The sequence below is a fragment of the Zingiber officinale genome, chromosome 7B (genome assembly GCF_018446385.1).
Source record: "Zingiber officinale cultivar Zhangliang chromosome 7B, Zo_v1.1, whole genome shotgun sequence".
Classification (NCBI taxonomy): Eukaryota; Viridiplantae; Streptophyta; class Magnoliopsida; order Zingiberales; family Zingiberaceae; genus Zingiber; species Zingiber officinale.
The window spans coordinates 62,041,914-62,067,267 of NC_055999.1; the positions used below are offsets into that span (position 1 = coordinate 62,041,914).

The window sequence follows — 25,354 nt, forward strand, 5'->3', positions numbered from 1 at the left end:
AAATCATGATAATACTAAACAAATTTAACTCATAATAATAATAATTAATAAATTTAATCTATTGAAACTAACTTTAATTTATTTCAAATTAAGTTTAACTCAAATAATAATTAATCTAAAAATCAACATATATAAATTTACTATAACAATTAAAATTAATTTACAATTAATTTTTAACCCAATTAATATTCATTAAATTAAAAATTAACTTAATTAACATTAAATTAATCATTAATTAATTAGTTAATTATCTTTAATAATTAATCTTAAAATTTCTAAACTAAAATTAATAAACAATATTAATTCAATTAATTCCTAAAATAATAATAATAATATTACCATTAATATTAACTTAATTAATTTTAATTTAAATAACCCAAATTTAACAAAAATTCAAACTTAATTTTGACTCAATTTAAATTACAACAAAGTCAAAATTATCTCACACAATTATAGGATTATCGTATTTGAAAATTTGGAATAAATGATTTGCTGAGAAAATTAAAATTGAAAATATTTTTAAAAACTTATAAATCTATTTTATTAAAAATATTTTCAAAAATTTTGATTGATGATTGATTGAGTGTATTATATAAAAAATTATTGACCAATAACTACACTCATAGATCCTAAGGTTGACCATGATATTTCAAAACCCTTAAATATATATATGGGTAACATAGATATTTTAAGGAGTGTATGGTTAAGGGGAAGAGACATTTTTTGAAAAGTGATTTAAAATGAAATATTTTTGAATTATTATTTTTACTATATCTTCAAAAAGGATGTGAAAAGTTTTTTCTTCAAATATTCTATTTTAAACATATTTTCAATATTCTTTAAAATATTCTTCAAAATTATACTTTTGTAAACATTTTGAAAAATTATATTTTAAAAAATACTTTGAAAAATCCTTTGAAAATTTATGTTTCATACTTTTAAAAAACTTTTTGAAAAGGATGCTTGATAAAAAAAATGTAAAGCTTTTTGAAAATTATTTTTTTGTGAGAACTCTTAATTCTTGCCAGATGTTTTTGAAAATAACTTTTACCAATATTACTTGAAAATTCTTTCAAAATGAAAATTTTCTCAAAATATGAAGACTCAAAATTGTCTTTCAAGAGGGAGATATTACATCATTGTTGATGCAAAACTTAAGAATACCTTAAAAAAACATTTATGAAGGGTTCTTTTTGATGAGTGACAAAAGGGGGAGAAGAGGGTTTAAGTTAGAAACCTAAATATTTTGAATAGATAAGTAATTAGCCTAACTTAAACATATTTGTCAAACATCAGAAAGAGGGAGATTGTTGGTGCAATCAACCTCCAAGGTTTTAATGTCTAACAAATATGTTTAATGGAGCTTGATCAAGGGAAGTCCTAATCGCGGCTAGGCAAGGGTGAGAAGTCTACCGATTGACTAATCCTAACTGCGATTAGGTAAGGGAAGTCCTAGTCACGGCTAGGCAAGAGAAATCTCAGTAGATCATGGAAACCAGGTAGAAAGATTCAATAGGTCTAGAGGACCCAATATCGAATGTCTTGTGGGCTGATCCAATGTTGAGTCCTGATGAGTGAAGCCAGGTGGAGAAAGGGGGAGGTAACCTTAGGTCCTGGTGAGTGAAGGCAGGTGGAGAAAACCCTAGAGGGAAGTAACTCTAGGTTATGGTGAGTGAAGCAAGATAGAGAAAATCCTAGAAGAAGATAACCTTAGGTAACGAGAAGTCTTGGAGGAGTGAACTCTAAACTAGGACGCGGTCGATCGGACGAGCGGATCTTGATAAATCTAAGTTTAGTTTTACCATAGTATTTTGCATTACTATTATTGTTGTTGGCTAAATTAGGATTGCAGGAAAAGTCTTAGTGGACCAGGCGATCAGACATTGAGTAGAGAAAGGTCAAATAAGTTTGGAGGATCAAATATTTGGCAAGTAGGTTGAAGTAATCAACTGGAGTGGAGCGACGAGGAGGTTGTGTCCCGAGAAGGAACAAACCCTAGGTCGCTGATCCAACTAAAGAAACCGGTAAGTTTCTAAGTTGAGATCAAGATAGGTTTATTGTTCACTCATACTTTACTACTCAAGCATCATACTATACTGTGTTAACTCTATTTTGTAGAATTTAGGTTGATCGATCAACCAAACTTAAGGATCAGTTGACCTAACCAAGCTGGCATGGCATAGAATTTAGATCAAGCAGAACGGACTTGGCAGGAAGACGGATCGGTCGACCGAATATATGGATCAGTCGACCAAACTAGATATGGCAAGCACAGTGACATATTCAATCTCGGAAGAAGTTGAAAATTGTAGGGATCGATCGACCCAATAACGTGATCAGTCGACTGATCAATTAATGCTCTTAATTATGCAAAGATCAAATCTCAGTGAAGAAAGAATGACGCATATTTAGTCAACCGATATGGAGATCAGTCTATCGAAAGGATTAGTCGACCAAATGTCTTTTCGGTCAACTAGACGAAGCTTATAAAAAGACCTCAAGATCCAAGCTGACGACAACTTCTTCTGAATAATCCTCTGCTTGTGCTTCTATTGTTCTGTGCCTTAAACTACACGTGCAAACTGCTACGCCAAGAAGTACCGACGAGCTTCATCCTTTACTCTTTGTCGGTATACTTTTATTAGCTTGCATTATTTACAAGAAGATAGTAGTGTGTTACTATCTTCCATTTCATCTGTATGAATTACTTTTTTCTGAAGGTTTCAGAAAGAAAAGTTATAGTGGATTATCCATCGGTGTGATCAAGGATCGTGGGTCTTGGAATAGGAGTCGATATAGGCTTTGAATCAAGTAACCAACTGAGTCATCTATATTATTTTTTTCGCTGCCACTTTGATATTCATTTTATGAATCGATACGAAAAGAAAAAATTTTAATGAGCGATATTCACCCCCCCCTCTATTGCTTCCTTTCGATCCATCAATTCTAATATTAAAAAAAAGTTCTTTTAAGGTACTTACCTCCAAGTCCTTAGAGATACAATAGGTGTCTATAATTGAGGTCTACTCTGAAGTTCTGGGAAAGCGTTGAGCACGTAGCGGATTGAGTCTTGGTTGGTTATCGTTTCACTAAGATTGATCAATCCAGTGATCAGCTCCTTGATCTTCGCATGTAGTTGAGCCACTGTCTTACCTTTTTCTAAGTGGAGCTTTGTTATCTTACTTCGAAGAATATCACATCGTGCAAGCTTCACTTCGGATGTACCTTCATAGAGCTCTAAGAATTTCTACAAGAGTTCTTTGACCAAGGTGTAGCTTCCGATGCAGTTGACCACGCCCCGGAGGAGTCCCTGTCCGAGAAAATTTTGGCAACATCTCCCCTGTACGGCGAACAATCTGAAACTTTTCTACATCCTCATATACCTCAGCCACATGCGGCTGGAATAATAACATGTAAATAAACCATCACCACGCAGTTTATATAAATATAAGCAAACCAAAGCAGTAATACCATGACTCAAAATCAATCCTACTCAACTACACTCGTAAAGCTCAAATCTGATAAACTCACCTCTTCTGCCGTCCAGGCAGGCATGTAGTATAATAAATCCAAATCATACCAAAAATCCATCAAATGATAAGAATCCATACAATATCCATAAGTAAAACAATACAAGACTAAAAACAAAGTCTGATAGAGAAACTAAGATAAAATAAGAACTCAAGACCAGCAGAGGACTAGCACTACGTGCAGATAGGGACTAGCGAATGGAACTGCTCCGGACAGTCTCAACCTGAAAATATCAACAATGGAAGCGGGGTGAGTCCAAAACTCAGCAAGTACAACTGATATGCAAAATAAAGTAAATAACAGACAACACTAATCATGCATATAGTCTCCAGAATACGAGAAGGATAAATGCAACTGAAACAAAAACAGGAGAAAACTGTACTAACCAGGATCAAGGTAAAAAGGTAACAGAGTCATCAGACCGAGAGTGTTATAATCCTGTATGCATGTCAATCATATGCATCCATATAAATGCAGCAAGTAAATGCAACAAACACAAACAATAAATGCATCATGCATATGATGCCAATGACATGGTCACCCCTGACGCCAGTCAGCCATCTCACACACAATGGTGAGTCCGAGTGGGTATGGCTGTGACAACCGTGTACTCTGACATCACTGCTCCTGATGAGTGACCGAGTGAACGGGATGCTGTCGGAGTACACACATACTCCTACCCCGAAATAATAAATGGGGGAGCACAATGCTCTCATCTCCTAGTACACGATGACGGGGAGGACTCTTTGCCGGCTGCTACGCTGAGTCACACTACCCATGAGCGGACCAACGGAGCCAAACAAAGTCCAACTGCCTGCCGGCTACAACGCTGCTACACTAAACCAACGGAGCCAAATAGAGCGGAACTGTCTGCCGGCTATCACGCTGAGTCACCAGAGCAACGGAGCCAAACAGCAGAACTGCCACACACCTGTTTGATATACCACTGACCCATGAGTGGTGGTGTGTACAGATACATGTAACTGGCGATGTGCTCAACAATAATGGAGCAGACAATCGCACAGCATGCAATCATGCAAGATGATGCATGACACTAAACATGGCAATATCACGAATAGCATAGCATGCTCCATACATAAATAAAAATGTGTACTACAAGATAATGAATCAAATGGAAGGTACACAAACAGATAGAGTATCAAATAAACCCTAGGTCCTGAACATAATGTATCATGTGGTTGGGTCACTACCTAAAAGCATGTATGATCAGTTAAATAATAACATGCAATGCATAATAAGTAAAACAAGCAAACATGTAACAAATCATGTAGTGATCAACCGAAATAAATGGATAACACAATTATTGCTATATGTTAAACACATTATTATGCATATCAAAAGGCATAAGTCAAAGTACCCGCCTCCGATAAAATGGTCCAAATCTGACTCCGAGATACTCGTCTCGCGTCAATGTCCTATAATAAATCGTACAATTTAGCTAAGTTTAATTATAACTCAAATAGTTAAACCAAACTATTTTCCTTCAAGAACCCTAATTAAATTGAACTCAAAATCAATTAGGATTAGCTCCATTAACCCTAACGATCAAGGTGAACAACATTTAACCATGTAAATCCAAATTCACCACAAAATGTATCACAAGCCTGCAATTTACCAAATTCCAAAACTCACCCAAATCCGTATACTTTGTCGTTAATTTGTCGAGGATGCACCCGTTGCCAAAACTGTGGCTGGTACTAGATTTAACCACTGACCTATACATCAAACACCCAAAATTCGTAGTCAATACATCCACCTCTGTAAATCAAACCTTAACATTAAATTCGCAGTCTTTAAACCAACAACTTACCCTAAACGATACCTCAATTCACAGCCGAAAAAGGGATGTCTCGCTGATAGAACTAAAACAAGCCCACTGCAAGTCTGTCTTCTGCTCACGGCCGGAATCACTGCTGGAATCAAAACTGATCAAACAGAAGCTCAAGCAATGAAGATCACGGATCATACAACACCAACTCCAATCAAATCTAGGGTACAGAGCCTACAATCTGTGATGGATTGAACTTATGGCCGGCGACAGTGCTAGGTCCAGAGACGTCGGCGCTCAGTGGCTGGCACAGAGGAGGAAACAGCGATGGTGAGCAGAACACAGAGGAGTTGGCCGGAGAACTAGGGTTGAGATGGCGATGTGCGGCTCGAAAGCTAGGGCTCGGCGGTGATTCAGGGATCTCGGTGGTGAGGAGGTGACGAGGGCAGAGGAAGGGAGGGCACTGCAGGAGATCGACGCTAGGGCACTGGGTGGCCGGCGGTGGCGCCGGCACCAGGGCAGAGAAGGAGCGGCTCTGCTCGGTCGGAATAGAGGAAGAAATGGGGGATCAACAGAAGAAATCGAGCAGAGGAGGCGTCGACTTCTTCGCTTAAGCACGAGGGAGGGAGGAAAACCGCCGCTGCCGGCGGTTAGGGCTCGGAGGAGTCGGGCGCGCGGCGAGGGCTCAGGCAGGCGGCACACAGGGGGGAAAAAATAATTTCGGCGAGGAAAGAAAATAGAAGAAAGAAAAATAAAGGAAAAGAAATAAGAAAAGGGAAAAAGGAATTATAAAATAAATAATTCCTCGCTTGAATGGGTAGCCTAAACAAGTTTTCCCGGAGCCCCGTTTTTATCCCCGTGAACTCGTCCATACGGTCTCCGAAAAATTCCCGAAAAATTTCTAAAAATTCCGGAAAATTCCCTTATTAATATTCGCCTATTTTCGGTATTTTACATTCTCCCCCACTAATAAAAATTTGGTCCCCAAATTTCGTTATCTACCGTCAGTAAGTACTAACAACAGGTAAAGAGTATAAATGCTGAACGGTAAATAAATCACATACTTCAAGTGAAAAGATGGGGATAACGAGCTTGGATCGTATCCTCGAGCTCCCAAGTAGCCTCCTCGTCTGAATGATGCTGCCATCCGACTTTAACCAGCCGGATAGTCTTGTTCCGCAACTAACGCTCTTTTCGGTCAAGAATTCGTACCGGAACCTCCTCATATGTAATGTCAGGCTGAACTGGAACTAGAATATCTGCCAGCACATGCGTCGGGTCGGGCACGTATCTCCGCAGCATAGATACGTGGAATACATCATGGACGCCTGCCAGGGACGGTGGTAGTGCTAACCGGTAAGCTACCGCTCCGATCCTCTCCAAGATCTCGAAAGGGCCAATATACCGCGGAGCCAACTTACCTCTTTGGTGACTGTATTAATACGGAAATCATAACTAGTAAGATCTGACAATATAGATGTATTGAGATCTGAGTAAGCATTCTATACATCTTTATCATATAGGTTTACTAGTTTTAAATAACTTTTCCTCTATTAAGGAATAAATTACAGTAGAGTTAATTAGTTAACCAACTAACATGTTAGCAAGAGTTTAATTTTATAGCTATTATTTATCAATTATATTAATAAATATGTCATTATTTTATTATCTATTTATTATATTTTTTTTCTACAGAAATTGCTTTTAATCATGATCTGAGTAGAAATATCAATACATACTTCAATAGGTGTTTATCTTGCACCATGATCAGTAGGAAAGAACAGGTTGTTCACTTATTTCAAATATTTTGGCAATATGTGGTAGCGAACATCTCATATTCTACTTGTAAGCTTAATTCATAACTAAACATTCAACTCAATTATAACTATGGCATTAAATACTATTTGTATGGTTATTAACTAAAATCAATATGATCGATAATATGGTCGGCCAGCAACACTACAGGTAAGAATTTGTCAATGACAACTCTTACAAATTATTCTCAAGTGGCCACTACAAGAAAAAAGCCTTACAACAACGATTTTTCACCGTTGTCGTAGCCCCTTTCGGACTGTTGTTAAAGGCTGTGTTGTTAAAGGGGGTACTCAAAGACAATAGTTTTTAACCGTTGTCTTTGAAGACAAAGACATCAGTTTTTACAACGGTGAAAAACTGTTGTCTTTTCCTTCAAAGACAACAGTTTTTCACCGTTGTCTTTGAACGTCTACCTTTAATAACAGGGTCTTCAACAACAGTTTTAAACTATTTACGACAACAGTGAAAAACCGTTGTCTTTTTTTGATAAAAAATAAAAAAAAATATTAAAATTTATTATACAATTTTCTAGTATTATAAATCATTCAAAATACTAAATTTGTAAATAAAATTTAACATATAATTTTCTAACATTCAAAAATAATATTTACAACATTCCGAAGAAATTTCAAAAGCAGCCAACAAAATGACAACGACACTATTAAAACAAAGGTAGAACAACACAACATCCTAATCCTAGAAGAGTAACACAATATCCTAATCTTGATATCCAGTTTTGAAGAGTTGGATCATTTGAACTACTTTTACCATGTACAACACTAGAAGAGTAACAAAACACTGCTTCTTAATTCTCCTAATCCTTCATCTTCTTCATCCTTGCCATGTTTGCATCGTACTTGGATCGAAGTGGACCAAGTAGATAAAGAAAGAAGATAAACTAAATGCCTTCATCTTCTTCATCCTTGCTTCTTAATTCTCCTAATCCTTCATCTTCTTCATCCTTGCTTCTTAATTCTCCTAATCCTTCAAACTCCACCTGTAAGAAGAAGATAAAGAAATGTCACTTGATCTAAACTAAATGCCTATGAATAATAAAAAAATCTAAAATCTCATAAAGTAGACTTAATTCATTAATAATGCATCATATTGAATGCCTCTCCATGACTAGCTTAATAACCTATGCTATAGACATGTCTTCATTTGTTTCATACCTGAGTTTGTTAGCCTGTAAACGTTGAACAGTCATTTCACAAGAGAAATATTTCCAAGTTATCAGCACTGCGGATATAAGGTTAATAAAGAACTTGCCTCTTCCAGAATGGTTTCAAACACCTTACCAACTTTTTCCACTAGATCTTGAGGCACTTGATGTCCATCACCATCAAAGAGTGCGTAGCTGAAAAATAGAAGTAAATTTGTCTCCATAAGATTATAGTCTCCATGATCAGTGATATCTGTTAGTTATTCAGTTAACCATTACCTCTCCAAGTCATGATCATACAAGATAGAATTGTCACCAGAAGTTCGATAAATTGGTAGACCAAGTCTTCCAATCCATGATGCCAATGGATTCTCGTTGCAGACACCATGCAACCTGAAGTGTCCAAATTAAAACTTCTAGTCACTGAAATTTTGAAGGCTGGCCACAATCCTCTTCAGAAGGAATGAAAACAAAAACACAAAAAAAAGAAGCATACCAGGCTGCTCCCATGTCAACAGGAAAATCAAATGAGTAGTTAGTGTGAACTCGACCACCAATTCTATCCCGAGATTCTAAAAGCACAACCTAAGGAATCAAAAATAAACTTCCATGTGATACAAATTTACCCAGCCACTTCACACACTGCATTCATATCAGAACTTAGAATCTAATATGTAAAGGCAACTGAAAAAAATGTTAATTTATATCGACATAACACCTGAAAAGTTGCATTTTTCAGTGCATGAGCAGCTGCAATCCCTGCAAATCCACCACCAATGACAATGGCAGAAGGAGAGTGAGATTGCCTTGCTTCAGTCTTCTGATAGAATGATGCTGCAAGAAAATTTAAGTCAATATATATATAGATATATATGTTGATGTGAAGCAGTAAAATGCAAACTAGAATATATTTTAACACCATGAAAAAAAACATAATTAATAATAAATCCAACACAAGAACAAGCAACATATTCTGTCGTGTTGTATATATATTTACCAAATGCATTTTCCTTCCACATGGTTGAACTCTAAAAATAATTCAGAAAGTACCCCAATAATAAGACTGACAACAGAAAACACCCCAAACATAAAAATTTAGTTTTATTTGCAATTATGACAGATAATCATGTAACTAGCTTCAGTATTCCCACAAAAAAAAGATATGTAACATAACAATATACTGATACAAAGAAAATTAAAGGGATGACCATTAAAGGAAAGAATACCTTAAATAAAATGAATTCAGAAAGTTCCCATAGGCTCTGGATTAATCCTTTAAGTTTATTTTGATCATGAGCTAAATCATTGCAGTGAATAGATTTAAATCGAAGTAGGTAAAATTTCCATTTTGGCAGCCTGTATACCTCACGAAATCCATCTACAATTTCACACTAGAGGTTGAAATCGAGCTCTTAAAAATCTTTAAACTTGATATACCGAAAGCTGGAATAGAGCAGGAGGCTATACTCACCAGAAAAATCCAAATTGATGCTGGAAATCATTGAAAAAGGGATGAGTAGATTCAAAACTCTACTAAGCTTGAACACCAACATCTCACAACTGAAAGCCCTAAGAATCGACCTGAAATCAGTCAAAAAATTGAAGATTTTGTGACTAAAAATTTACTCAGAAATAGGTCACAAAAAGGACTCTATTTGGGCAGAAACAAGCATAAAAAATATGTAAGGAACAAAACCCCTCAAATGATTTGAAAATGAGGGAGGCGGGGCGGCGAAGGGTGTCAGTGACAGTGGCGAGTATGCGGAGAAGAAGTTTGTCCAAGAGCAGCAGAGATCTCTTCCTCCATCGCAGGTTCGAAAAATGACATTTAGAGAAGTTTGCAATTTTTCAGGAGGTCACAATCTGGAAAATGACATTTAGAGAAAAATTAAGTACCTTTTTGCCAATCATTCGCCCACCAGCACTATGAGCAAAGTATATATTGTAAAAGTGGCAGATGAAAGCTTGAGGATCCTTTTGAGATAGCTCCTCGAGATACTGGGAATAAGAAACACCAGGAGAAGAAGGCTCGGGAATCGTATGCCCTTGGTCCTTGAACCATTTTAGATCTTTAGCTAATTTTTCAGACCTTTCCAAGCCAGTACTCCTGAAGTCAGCATCTACAATACAATGGTTATGTATATACTGAACTATGTTCCAAATACATAACACTAGTAAATTGCCACAATTTGCCTGTTCCTATAAATAAAATCAAATTTTCTTTAAAATATCATAGATAGTAGTTTATCTTATTATTTCATCATTAGATCCAAAAAGCAGCTACCATGCAAGCACAAGCGTGTTACTGATAGAAACTAACAAAACTAGACTATCAGTTAGAAAGCAACAAATGCCCTGTTTTATTCCAATTTCCTATCCTTATTTTGCAACTACTTGTAGCATCCATCAACTACTAAATTTTAACATAATATAATTTGCAGGCGACGCAACCACAAGAGGTCACCCACCGCCTTCATTTGGTTTGGATTGGGATGGATTTTTTTGACAGTCCATATGGCTGAATTAATAAAAGAAAATTCAACTGATACATACAAACTTTATCCTATGTAGAAGTGTAGCTGAACCTTTCTTGTTGAGCCAAAGGATTTATAAAAATGATGACTTGTATACTTGAAGCAAAATCTACGCAGCAGTAAATATAACAGCTTTGAACGGTCAACGGAAACTTTAGCTGATGATGTTCAATTATTATATCTCAAAAGCTAAATTTGTTTGATTTCCCAATTGAATAAATCGCTTATCAGAGTTTGTGCTTTCTGTCCTCGATTAAACGTAAAAAGGTTAACAAGTAGAGACAACTAAGGACTTCATCAAAGATGGAAACCAAAACTTACACCAGGGATAGGAGGCCTTCTGGATGATCGTTTCGAGGGTATCATAAACGATCTTGCTGTCGACTAGAAAACGGAGGTAGCCCTCGATGGACGGTTCCCACTTAGCGACGGGTGGCGATTTAGACTCCTTCTCGCCTTCCTTCGCCTGATCCTTGGTGTGCAGCCTCATAGCAACGGTCCTCATCTCGTCAACGAACGAGCGATCCCAGGAGGCCTGCCGCTTCTTCGGCATCTCTGCGGTGGTCGCCGTGACGACCATGGTGCGCAGGGGCTTCCGATAGGAGGCGTCTCTCCGGTGACGGTGAGGGAGGGCGAAACGAACCGGACCAGAAAGGGAGGCAGGGATGAGGCGTGCTCGAGCACAGAAAGCTTGGGATTGGGAGATAGGAAGCGTGGAGGAGGCCATACTTATGCTTCTGCCGCTACTCTTCCTCCTCCTGTCCCAGGCTGCTGTTACAGCTACGGGGCAGCAGCAGCAGCAGTGGAGCCAAGAAGCTTGTGCTCCCTTCTCTTGCGGTTTGTTCCACGACATCAGCCACCCATTTCGTCGAACAACTGATCCGCCTCAGTGCGGGGATCGGATGTACGAGCTCACCTGCGACGGCGACAAAGCCACCATCTCCATCGACTCCACACACTACTTGATCACTCAGCTATCTTACAAAAGTGGCACGATCCGCTTGGTGGATCCAAAGTTTGCGAGCGGAAGCTGTGGCCTCCCTTCCCAATCTTTGTCACCCTCCGATCTTTCAAGCTCTGGCTTCGACCATTACCAAAATGGTTGGTGGGCAAGTTTCATGAGTTGTAGGAGAAGAATCGAGGCCCAGAGTTTGTATCAGCTTGTTCCTTGCTTGAGTAACAAAAACAACACTTTTGTCTATGTCGTTGTTGCAGATAAAGGAAATAGTTTGTCGTACCTTTATCCATCATGTCATTTTGTGTCGATGATTCCAGCAGCAGAAGTGAGGAGGCACTAGTGAGGAGGCAGCGAAGATGGATGAAAGTCGAGGTGGCGAGGAGGAGACGCTGGTGAGAAGGAGGCAACAAAGATGGCTGAAAGTCGAGGCGACAAGGAGGAGGCGGTGAAGATGAAAGTAGAGGCCACGAGGAGGAGGTGGCGAGGCCGAAAGTTGAGGCGACGAAGAGGGCGGTGAGGAAGGAGGCAGCGAAGAGGGTGGTGAGAAGGGAGGCGGCGAAGAGGGAGGCAGCGAAGAGGGCGGTGAGGAGGGAGGCGGCGAAGTAGGCGGTGAAGAGGGTGGTGAGAAGGGAGGCGGCGAAGTGGGCGGTGAGGAGGAGGCGGCGAAGAGTAGGGTTTTGGGAAAGAGACAGAAAAAAAACAAGGCGTAAACAACACTGACAGAAAAATGACGAAGGAGAAAAAGTGGCGAAAGAAAAAACAATCGCATTCAACAACATTTAATAGACAACGGTTTTTAAAAACCGTTGTCGTAATTCCAAAAAAGCGCACATAGACAACAGTTTTAAAAAAACTGTTGTCGTACCCTTTAAAAATCGTTGTCGTATCCTCAAAAAAATATAAATAGACAATATTTTTTAAAAACCGTTGTCATAGGTCAAAAAAATTACTAAAAGACAACAGTTTTTGTTAAAACCGTTGTTAAAAGGCAAAAAGACAACTGTTTGGTATAAAACAGTTGTCGTTTGAGTGTTGTTGAATGACATTTTTCTTGTAGTGGGCATTAGAGTGCATCACGGCACCTCTCGTTTTATCATTCTCTATATGGCTATTGTTCAGTTCAGTATAACTAAAAGCAGTCTAAGTAAAGGTCCTAGGACCATATCCACCAACCATGTAGCACACATGGCAACAGATAGGAAGATTTAAAAATCCAATACTTGTTATACCACAATGAATGACATAGTTATTTCCCGATGGTCATAATAGTGATTATATAGTTGTTTCCTATATTTCCATCAACCTATTTCAGTATCTAAATTTATCTTCAATACCAAGTCTGTTATTGATGTCTAATCCCTGTTGTCCTTGTGTATGAAACAACCTATAGGTCAATTGAAACAAATTGTTGCACAATGAAGGACTATCACAGTTCTATGAGCTTGAAAGCTTCTAGAATTACCTTTTAAATAAGCAAATATATGGGCATTCCATAGAGGTTTCACATTACTAAAACAAGTCAAGGAAGTGTAAGAGGTCGAAATATATAACTACCTTTTTACCTATTTGCCGTCTGGAGATATTCCGTCATTGTCCAACCCCCAAATTGACCTCGGAATTACGTACAAGAAAAATCACCGGAAATCCATATAAAAATTCGAAACAGATACCCGAAACATAACCATAACGAAAATCCGAAAATGCCCAGTTTGACTCGCAAACTTAGGCTAGCACATAATCTCCATAATACCAAAAGCAGGTATCACAACCCGCTCTGATACCAATAAATTGGTATCAGACAAATCTCAAAAATCCGTAACACGAAAATCAAACAAGTCTCGCCAAACTTTGGCGCTCTGATACCATATAAATTGGTATCAGGTTATCCCAAATATCCCAAATATCCAAAATACGAAAACAACGATCGTAAAACTTAAGCTCTGATACCAAATAAATTGTCACGCCCCGGAGGAGTCCCTGTCCGAGAAAATTTCGACAGCAACTCCCCCGTACGGCGGACAATCTGAAACTTTTCTACATCTTAATATCAATTTCAGCCTCTGGCTGACACAACCACGCAGTTTAACATAAACAAACAGAACAGTAATACCATGACTCAAAATCAACCCTACTCAACTACACTCGTAAAGCTCAAATCAGACGAACTCACCTCTTCTGCTGTCCAGGCAGGCATGTAGTATAATAAATCCAAATCATACCAAAATCCATCAAACGATAAGAATCCATACAATATCCATAAGTAAAACAATACAAGACTAAAACAAAGTCGATAGAGAAACTAAGATAAAATAACAACTCAAGACCAGAGAGGACTAGCACTACGTGCAGATGGGGACTAGCGGCGGGAACTCTCGGACGCCTCAACCTGAAAATATCAACAATGGAGGCGGGTGAGTCCAAACTCAGTACAACTGATATGCAAAATAAAGTAAATAACGAGACAACACTAATCGTAAATCGGTATCACGAATACGAGAAGGATAAAAGTGAAACAAAATAGGAAAAGCATGCGAACCAAGATCAAGGTAAAAGGTAATAGGGTCGTCGAGAGTGTCATAATCACTGTATGCATGTCAATCATATGCATCCATATAAATCTGATGATAAATGCAACAAACCGAACAATAAATGCATCATGCGTATGATGCGATAGCGGTCACCCCGCGGTCGGCTATCTCACACATGATGGTGAGTCCGAGTGGGTGGGTGACAATGGTGCACTCGACATCACCGCTGCTCACGATGGTGGCCAGGGTGAGCGGGATGTTGTCGAGTACACATACTCCTACCGAAATAATAAATGGGGGCGTAATGCTCTCGTCTCCGTTACGATGGCGGGAGGACTCTCTGGCTACTGTTGAGTCACACTACCCAGGCGGACCAACGGGCAAACAAAGTCAACTGTCACGGCTCTGTGCTACACTAAACCAGCGGAGCCAAACAGAGCAGTCTGACGGCTACCACGTTGAGTCACCACCAGCGAAGCAATGAATCACACACATCGATATACCACTAACCCATGAGTGGTGGTGTGTACAGATACATATAACTGGCGATGTGCTCAACAATAATGGAGCAGACAATCGCACAGCATGCAATCATGCAAGATGATGCATGACACTAAACATGGCAATATCACGAATAGCATAGCATGCTCCATACATAAATAAAAATGTGTACTACAAGATAATGAATCAAATAGAAGGTACACAAACAGATAGGGTATCAAATAAACCCTAGGTCTTGAACATAATGTATCATGTGGTTGGGTCACTACCTAATAGCATGTATGATCAGGTAAATAATAGCATGCAGTGCATAATAAGTAAACAAGCAAACATGTAACAGATCATGTAGTGACCAACCGAAATAAATGGATAACACAATTATTGCTATATGTTAAACACATTATTTTGCATATCAAAAGGCATAAGTCAAAGTACCCGCCTCCGATAAAATGGTCCAAATCTGACTCCGAGATACTCATCTCGCGTCAATGTCCTGTAATAAATCGTACAATTTAGCTAAGTTTAATTATAACTCAAATAGTTAAACCAAACTATTTTCCTTCAAGAACCCTAATTAAATTGAACTCAAAATCAATTAGGATTAGTTCCACTAACCTTAACGATCAAGGTGAACAACATTTAACCATGTAAATCCAAATTCACCACAAAGATCACAAACCTGATTTACTAATATTCAAAACCCTTACCTCTAATATCATTAATTTGTCGAGGATGCACCTGTTGCCAAAACTGTGGCTGGTACTAGATTTAACCACTGACCTATACATCAAACACCCAAAATTCGTAGTCAATACATCCACCTCTGTAAATCAAACGTTAACATTAAATTCGCAGTCTTTAAACCAACAACTTACCCTAAACCATACCTCAATTCACAGCCGAAAAAGGGTTGTCTCGCTGCTAGAACTAAAACAAGCCCACTGCAAGTCTATCTTCTGCTCACGGCCGAAATCACTGCTGGAATCAAAACTGATCAAACAGAAGCTCAAGCAATGAAGATCACGGATCATACAACCCCAACTCCAATCAAAGCTAGGGTACAGAGCCTACAATCTGTGATGGATCGAACCTGTGGTCGGCGACAGTGCTAGGTCCAGAGACGTCGGTGCTAGTGGCTGGCACAGAGGAGGAAACAGCGATGGTGAGCAGCACACAGAGGAGTCGGCCGGAGAACTAGGGCTGAGATGGCGATGTGCGGCTCGAAAGCTAGGGCTCGGCGGTGATTCAGGGATCTCGGTGGTGAGGAGGTGACGAGGGCAGAGGAAGGGAGGGCACTGCAGGAGATCGGTGCTAGGGCACAGGGTGGTCGGCGGTGGCGCCGGCACCAGGGCAGAGAAGGAGCGGCTCTACTCGGTCGGAATAGAGGAAGAAATGGGGGATCAACAGAAGAAATCGGGCAGAGGAGGCATTGACTTCTCCGCTTAAGCACGAGGGAGGGAGGAAAACCGCTGCGGCCGGCGGTTAGGGCTCGGAGGAGTCGGGCGCGCGGCGAGGGCTCGGGCAGGCGGCACGCAGGGGGAAAAAATGATTTCGGCAAGGAAAGAAAACAGAAGAAAGAAAAATAAAGGAAAAGAAATAAGAAAAATGAAAAAGGAATTATAAAATAAACAATTCCTCGCTTAAATGGGTAGCCTAAACAGGCTTTCCCGGAGCCCCATTTTTATCCCCGTGAACTCGTCCATACGGTCTCCGAAAAAATCCCCAAAAATTTCTAAAAAATCCGAAAAATTCCCTTATTAATATTCGCCTATTTTCGGTATTTTATAATTCCGCTCTGCTATTGGCTATGAAGTCATTTTGCTCCTTTGTCCAAAGGTATTCTTCTTTCTCTTCTTCTTATTGGCTCTGCTATTAGTCAGAATTTCGAAGCATATTCTTAGAAATACCTCTATTTAGTGTTTCCAGTGTGTGACCTCCCCCTCGAACTTTGGCGGGTTGAGGCTTGGTCCAGCCATGCAGTTAGTCCTTCTGAAGCATCCTTGCTCTAATAAACCTTATCAGTCCCGGTGATGCCAGTAAGAGAGGATGAATTGCCTGAAATTAAAAATATATCCTTCTCAAAGCTTTTGACTTAAGTTAATAATAATATTTTAATAAAGGAAACTAAAATGCATAAATAAGTATGAGACAAAAAGGATTTACTTGGTTTGCAACCGGGGAGGTTGCTAATCCAAGGAAAGTGAAGCTCAACTAATCGACTCCTTCTTTGCCACAAGTCAAAGGTGGAGAAGCCTCGTATAGAACATTGAAAGCACAAAATAGAAATGGAAAACTCGAATACATAGAGTGTTGTTCTGAATGAAGAAGACCAGAGCTAGATTTATAGCCCACTGGTTGAAATTAGATGTTTGCTGGCGTGGCAACTTCGGGCGTTTGGACCCTCTCCAAGCTCCCCCAGTGTGGCAAACTTTATCTCCACACAACAGCTTCGCAACGGCTTAAAGATGAAATTTTTCATGTCTGGGCGCTTGGACCATGTTGAGGCACCCGGACCGTTGCTTACGTGGGCTAGAAGAGTGATCCACTACGACGAGGCACCCTGGTGGTCCGAGTGCCTGGATGGTCCAGGCGCCCGAATTAGTCAGCCTCAGGCTGACTGTCTGGTACTTTCTCCGGTCGCTAGCTCCTTCTTTAGTCTCTTGGGTGATCCTCTGGCCTTCCAGAGTTGAGCTCACCCAAACCCAACTCCAGCCTTCTCCTCGAGTAGTTTTCCACTCCATCTTCTCGTCCCTCGAAAGTGTCGCACACGTCCTTTTTGCTCCACCGATGTACTCTTCCGTAGCTTATCGTCCCTCGATACACCAACCCCATCGACTCGATTCTCATTCCATCTTTCTTATCCGCTATGTCTTCCGCTTGACTTCCTCTTGACTTCTTATGATCCTATTCTCCTACACATTTAGACACAAGGATCAAATACACATGACCTAACTTCACTTGGTTGATCACGTCAAAATCATCACGGGTTACTTACAACAAAATGTGATCTTTTATTAAATTCCTTACTAAATATTAAAATGTTAGATGGTGAGTTGGTAAACCAACAACACACGAGGATTAAAGATATTCTCAATGGACTACATCTCATTGATCACCCACATGAGAACCATGATATAATCAAGTACGCTCTTAACTCGTTCCCTCAAAACTCCTTATTGGCATGTATGATAGATGCCTATAAAAACTCAAGGGCCCTTTCTAAAATTTGATTAGATGAACTTTTTGAGAACTTGAACTACACGAGCAGACTAACTCGAGTCAAACCGAAAAAGGTATTGCCCTTGTTGCAGGACCAACTAAGGAGCTAAAATTGAAAGCCCGATTCAAGCATGAATCTGAAGATGAGTCCAACTCTGACTCAACCAAAGAACAACTAGTAAACATAGTCAGGAAGATGTTTACCAAGAAGAAAAAAATATTTTTAAAGGATGATTTCAAAAAAGTGATACAATCTACACCAACCAAATCAATATCTAAAGTGACATGTTACAGATGTAATAAAAAGGGGCATTGCAAGTATGATTGCCCAAATCTCAAAGAAGAAAAACCCAAATCAAGACGAAGAAAAACACTAAAGGCCCCTTGGGATGAGTCATCATTGGAGGAATCACAGATGGACAAACCAAGACAAAAGAACTTCTTAGCACTAATGGCAAGAAACCAACCTGATGAATCTGAGTATGAGTCAGAGTCAAGCCAAGAAGGTTAAATTTGAGAAACAAGTTGAATTGCTCCTTAAGGAAGTCAAACATCCTAAGGAGCAAGTTAATCCTAAACTCTCAACTAACCAAGTTTAAAATGGAAACCCAAATCAAATTACAAGACTTGAGGATGAGAATTTCATATTGAAAGGAGAAGTTGAGAGACTCAAGGGAATGTTGGAAAGGTTCAATTTGGGATCCAAGAAACTTGACATGATACTTGGATTACAAAGGGTCGTGTACAACAAGTTCGATATTGGATATCAATCGAAATCGATGAACAAATCTTACTTATCATTTGTTAACCAAAATAAGAAACATGTCAAAGCATGTATTTTGAAAACTCGCCTAACAAAGCAAGTAGGACTAAAACAATAATATATACCTAAAAATGACATTCATTACTTAAATATAAAACATAAAATATGTGTTCTAGAGGGAGGCGGTAAATTAGTTATCATCTTGAAAACTTGACCTTCCTGTCTGCATATTTAGGACTAATAACACTAGGAAGAATTTTAACTTTTTACCAAAAAAGATTGGGATGATAGTAGGTTAGGGAAGCTAAGTCGAAAGCATGTCTGGGAGAATCATATATGTTCAACCTAGTGCAATCGTCTTAGTGAAACTAACTGAAGTTACCCCAATCTAATATGAACTAGTTGCACTAAGACTTAGTAGTAAGTCCCTTGGACAAGACTATTTAGAGAAGCATTTAGAAAGTGATCCACTATAATACTTACGAAGGTCATATATTTCGCCACTAACTGAAAACTTATTCTAAAGAAGCTTGTTTGGTAGACTCAAAACTAAGATTGAACCTAACATTAGCTAAAATTATCTCTTAAATAAAACAAACAAATTTCATCTCACAAAACAATAGAAATATCTTGGTTGATAATTTATACAAGGTGAGATAGATATAATTCAAAATTAAATTTAAAATTCAGCTAAATTAAATTTAAAATAAACTAAATTTGAAATTAACTCAACTTAATTAAATTAAAATTAAAAAATAAACTAAATTTTAAATTAAATTTACTTTCAACTACAATAAATTTAAAATTCAACTAAACTAAATTTAAATTAAAAAATTAAACTAAATTTAAAAATAAGTTTAAATTCAAAACTAAATTAAAAATTAAATTTAAAATTCAACTAAACTAAATTTAAATTAAACTAAATTTGAAGATAAATTTAAAATTCAACTAATGTAAATTTAAATTTAAAAATTAAACAAAATTTAAAATTCAGTTTAAATTCAACTACATTAAATTAAAAACTAAATTTGAAATTAAATTTAAAATTCAAATAAACTAAATTTAAATTAAACTAAATTTGAAATTGAATTTAAAATTCAACTACGCTAAATTTAAATTAAAAAATAAACTAAATTTAAAATTAAGTTTAAATTCAATTACATTAAATTAAAAACTAATTTAAAATTTAAGTAAACTAAATATAAATTAAAAATTAAACTAAATTTGAAATTAAGATTTAACTAAGATTAAATTCAAATTTAAAGCTACATTCAAACTAAATTAAATTAAGATTAAACTAAATCAAATTACAAATCTTAAATTGGCTATTGATTCCAACTTTATATGTAGGAATCTAAGTGGATTCTCGATAGTAGTTACTTTAGATATATGACTAGATATCATACTAAATTCACCAAATTTAAACTCAAGAAATTAGGATTGATTGTCTTTGGCAATAATGAAAAACTTAAGGTAATCAGTTCAGGTAATATTGAACTTGAATCAAATCTTGTTATTCGAAAAATATTACTTATTCAAAACATTGATTTTAACTTACTAAGCATTAACCAATTGTGTGATGGTGATTATGAAATCAAGTTTTCATCCTCTGAATGTTTGATAAGTCATAAAAAAAACTCAAACATAAAACTTTGGGGGTTTAGACATAACAATATTTATACAATAGACTTATTAAAATCCTCACTTAAGTGTCACTTGACACAACAAGAGAAAACCTAGTTGTGGCATAGGAGATTATCTCACACTCATCTTAGGAATATAACAAAACGCTGGATTAGTTAAAGGATTACCAAAAGTAATTAACTTAGAAGATAAATTTTGTAATTCTTTTCAATAAGGAAAATAAATTAAGTCAACACATAAACTAACTAATCAAAATCAAACCAATAATATACTTGAACTCCTACATCTAGAGTTCTTCGATCACATGGAATCAAATTTATAAATGAAAACCTATATTATTTAATTATAATAGATTACTTCTCTAGATATACATGGGTAAAATTCTTAAAACATAAAGATGAAACCTTTTAAATGTTTAAAAATTTCTCTAAATAGCTAGAAAATGAAAAAAGTCAAAAATTAAAAGAATTAAAAGTTATTAGTGTAGTTTGTACTAGTAATCAAACTCAGATTTTAATATATGATAAAGGTTAAAATTAGATTATGTGTAACCTAATATACTCAGCAAGTGTGTAGGACTAAAAGACTGACGGAACCTGACACTAGGATGAAGTCTAGTTAGGCTTGAAGAACTTGATAACTGACAGGAAGCCTAGATAGGTTGATATCTTACAGGAAGTTTAGTTGAGTCTATGGAACCTGACAACTAGCTGAACTCCAGATGGAGCATTTGGTAGGAAGACCTGGTGTGTCAAGAGAACAAAGTCAAGTAAGACTGCAAGTGGTAAATTAAGATACAACTGGAGGAGAGATCCAGTGACTGTTGGATCGAAAGAGCTAGAGGCGGGTTAATAGCGCTCATGGTTTTTTTACTTTTTGAGTAAAACTATTCGAGTTAAAGCTCAGTGGAAAATAAGAAAGTAAGTAGAAGAAAAGAAAGAGACACACAGGATCACAAGTATTTTTACTTGGTTCGGAATCTATGGCGACTCCTACTCTAAGGCCCGCACGTGAGAGTGCTTTCGTTGGGAAATCACTAATCAATCAAGAAATTATAGATACAATTTGAATTTAAGTACAAATAATTGAAATGTAAAACAATACCGATGACTTTGAAGTAGGTCTTGAGCGTAGTCATCGTCAGAGCAGTGTTTGGGCGTCGTAGAGTCGTCTTTTGAGCAGCGCGGCAAGCACAGAAGTTGTAGTATTGAATTGGAAGTATTCTTGAGTTCTTGGTCGAGCACTACTTTTATTAAGCATTGAGGCACCTCCATATGCAAAGATTATCCCTCAAACCTCGGTAGCGATAAACTGGGCGAATTGGTATTTTTTTTACCCTCTGGAGGGCACCTTCCAGGCACTCCAGGGCACCTTCCATGCACTCCAGGTGCCTCCCCATGGTGAAAACCCTATCCCAAAGGTTTATCTATATGAGGGTACCTTCGTCCTATTCAGGGCGCCTTCCACTAAATCCAAGGTGGCTCCGAGCAACTTTGAGGCGCCTCGAGCACTGTTCACCCGAGGCTAACTTGTGTGTTTCAGCTCCTGTAAAACACATTAGTCCAAATACACAAATATACCTTACAAAATAGAGTTAGCATAATACAAACATAGTATTTGTTAATTTGATAGTCTTCGGACTGTCTAATTCTGACTTTTAGATTTTTCAAAAATCCTAAGTCAAACCAACACTTACTGTTCCTTCAACGCGGAATGTGTCCTCATCCACTCCTCTCAAGAGAGTTTACCTTTTGCTAAATCTATCCTCCAGATCGTTTGGACTTTTACTCAGCATCCGAAACTTCAGGACTTTCACCTAGTGTCCTCGGCCTTATTTCTTGCCTAGTGTCTGCGGCCTCCAGGACTTTCACCTAGTGTCGTCAACCCTAGGATTTTTCTTTGATGTCCTCGACCTACCAAGATTTTGCCCAATTCTATGGACCAGGACTTTCTTGCTTAGCCATAACTAGGACTTCCCCCTTACCTAGCTTCAACTAGAACTTTCACCTTACCTGAGATCACTTAGAACTTTTCCTGCACACTCAGTTAAACTTGTTAGAACAACAACATAGGTTAACTTTGAACCTTTGCCAATATCAAAACACAACTTTGGTTAACTAGTGCTTCTAACACCAACAATCTCTCCCTTTTTGATTTATGGCAATCTAGTTCAAAGTTAAGTAAAAATATTCAAAATAATTAAGTAATATTTGTGTAACAAATAATAGGTAAGCCTTCAAGTAACATTTTTCAAGGAAAAAGAAATAAATTTAAATGTTACTCACTCCCCCTTAAATGTTACTCTGCCTCAAAATAAACTTTTTATTTTACTTTTAATATTTTTCTTCCCCTTTGACATGTATCAAAAAAAATTAAGTAGAGAGAAAAGCTGTTAACTTGTGAAAATAGTACTTAAATTTGAAAAACTTTTTTTTTGAAAAATACTTAGCTTTGAAAGTACCAAACAAACTTTAAAAAAATAACTTTAGGCTCCCCCTAAAAAATATCACTTAACCTTGAAAACATCTAACTTTTAAATTCTTCTTTTTGAAAAAATTGAAAAAAAAAATATTTAGTTCTTCTTTTAAAAAAACACTTAGTTAAATATTTAGCTTTGAAAAGAATTTCTTTGAATGACACTTAGCTAAATACTTAGCTTTAAAAGGAATTATACTTTAGAAAAACTACTTAGCTAAATATTTAGTAGTTATACTTAAAAAATGCTTATCTAAGTACTTAGCTTTTGAAATTTTTGAAAAAGAACTTGATTTTGAAAGACTTCACCTTTTAAAATGACACTTAATTTTGAAATCAATGCTTAAAATATCAATACAACACTTTTGAAAAATCAATACTTTTGAAAATACTTAACTTTTGAAAATTACTTCTCTTTTAACTCCCTTTTTCTCCCCCTTTGAAAAAAAAATTAAGTAAGACCTTTAAGCTTGAAGGGCAGTTAGAGTTAAAAAAAGTCAATGAGTATGATCCTAAGTCCAAGCATGATTAAATCAAAGTAAAAACTTTTTTTTGAAAAAAAAATATTAAAAATAATCATCTACTTTTCTTAGAAGAAATATCTAACCTTTAGCTACTAGCTATTTACTATAAGGCATTCGCTTGATTAGTCAAGTTAAGTGATCCAGTTAGTTTGACTAAGAAGGATGACTTAACTTGATCAATTTGAATTGGTATTTATCTCCTAGACTTATGTAGATGCATAGACATAAGTATTCTGAAGTCTAAGCAAGGTCCTAAATATCTCACACCTTTCTAAGTATTTTTAATCACAAGCAAGATAGTCCTAGTGTGCTTGTGAGATACTGGCTCCTAAAAGCTATAGGATCATGCTTTGTACAACTTAAAAACATTTAATTTTGTAAGGATAGGGTTTAAAGTTGAAAGTGTATATTAATTTTAAAAACCAAAAATTTTGAAAACATATTTTTAAAGTAGAAACTTAAAACTTAAAGATAAGTAAGCTATAAAGTAATATATTCTATTGTGCACATTTCTAATTGTCTTCTAAGTGTACTGAACTCAAGTTCAGGTAAGGGTATTGTAAATATGGATGCTAGATTTAACTTGGACTCAATATAGTCAAGTATCATATCACCCCTAGCTACATGATCCCTTACAAAGTTGTGCTTAACTTCTATATGTTTAGTTCTTGAATGGTGTATTGGATTTTTTTGTTAAATTGATTGAACTCATGTTATCAATTGAGACTTTTGTATTTTGTATTCTAATTGATAATATTTTAATGTGTGCATCATCCATAGAAGTTGGGATACACATTCCCTCATAGTTATGCACTCTCATTCAGTAGTAGATAAGACAATACAGTGTTACTTTCTATTGGACCACCTTACTAGGCACTAACCTAGAAGTTGGCAGCTTCCACTTATACCTTTTTTATCTAGTTTGCACCCAACATAATCTAAGTCAGAGCATCCAACTAAGTCAAATGTACTAGTCTTTGTTAGCTAGAGCCCTAGAGCCAATCATTTGATGATTGTATTATGGACTTGTTGTATCATATTCTATATAAATAAAGGCATTTGGTTTTTGGTTATTACTTACTTGTATTGGTGCTAAATAAACTAAGTATAATAACGTCCTTAAGTAAAAGGTTCTTACCTATATTAATCGGTTAGCTGAACCGATAGTGAGATGATATAGGGAACACTACTCTTAATCATTCCTAGTCGAGTATTAATATTCAGGGACAATGTTAATGCAATAAGACTAGCATGTAGGTCAACTCGATGACTTGATCTCACAAGTCATGGATATAGAGATATCAAGTTAACACATGGGTATGCATTAGAGAATGTATACTGAATGACCCGCCATGAGAAAGTATCATGGATCGTTATATGAGTGTCATATACTTTCTCATGTGGCTATTAGTATGACTACTAGTCCTTGGACCTGAAGTCACCATGGATCCCTACATAAGGAGTTATGTATTTTGGTTTCGTCAAACGTCACCCGTAACTGGGTGGACTATAAAGGCGATTACTGGGTATGTAACAAATTATGCAGAGGGATGTGAGTGATGTAGATGGGATCTATCCCTCCTATATGACGGGAGAGACATCGGTATTCTTGATAGAGTGAGACCACGAAGTGCATGACCATGCCCAAATGAGTCAATATGAGATATTGAGCTCATTTGTTTTAGTGAGTCTACTTGGAGTTCAAGATTTAGATTGATTAGAGGATGACATGGTCTATGCCTCACATTGATCAATCTAGATGTCTAGGATAGAAGGACACTTGTCATATATTGTGAGGAGTCACAATTAGTAGTCACAAGGTGATGTTGGATCTCAACATTCTTGTAACTTGGGTAGCAATGATGTATTGCTAGATGCCGCTCATTGCTTATGTTTCTAAAGGAGTTTAGA

The 25,354-nt window shown here is 37.1% G+C and overlaps 1 protein-coding gene and 1 long non-coding RNA gene across 2 annotated transcripts; both read right to left on the reverse strand.

Moving 5' to 3' along the window:
• Positions 1–8,086: 8,086 nt before the first annotated feature.
• On the reverse strand, positions 8,087–12,367 carry LOC122005847. The gene is made up of 10 exons (XM_042561070.1): positions 11,153–12,367; positions 10,194–10,417; positions 9,994–10,094; positions 9,769–9,878; positions 9,016–9,131; positions 8,794–8,882; positions 8,577–8,690; positions 8,405–8,492; positions 8,308–8,321; positions 8,087–8,132 (listed from the first exon to the last, which is right to left on the reverse strand). The coding sequence occupies exons 1-10, from the start codon at positions 11,682–11,684 to the stop codon at positions 8,114–8,116; spliced, it is 1,407 nt and encodes a 468-aa protein (XP_042417004.1). The 5' UTR covers positions 11,685–12,367; the 3' UTR covers positions 8,087–8,113.
• Positions 12,368–15,533: 3,166 nt separating this feature from the next.
• On the reverse strand, positions 15,534–19,451 carry LOC122005848. The gene is made up of 3 exons (XR_006118562.1): positions 15,909–19,451; positions 15,706–15,793; positions 15,534–15,598 (listed from the first exon to the last, which is right to left on the reverse strand). It is a non-coding gene; the product is annotated as an uncharacterized LOC122005848 (long non-coding RNA).
• Positions 19,452–25,354: the final 5,903 nt, after the last annotated feature.

Coding starts and splice junctions, on each gene's coding strand:
- LOC122005847 (XM_042561070.1), bottom strand. CDS start 11,684: ATGTCGTGGAACAAACCGCAAGAGAAGGGAGCACAAGCTTCTTGGCTC. Junction 9,879..9,993: donor ATTTTCAAATCATTTGAGGG/GTTTTGTTCCTT, acceptor GACTGATTTCAG/GTCGATTCTTAGGGCTTTCA. Junction 9,132..9,768: donor CATCAATTTGGATTTTTCTG/GTGAGTATAGCC, acceptor ATTTTCTTGCAG/CATCATTCTATCAGAAGACT.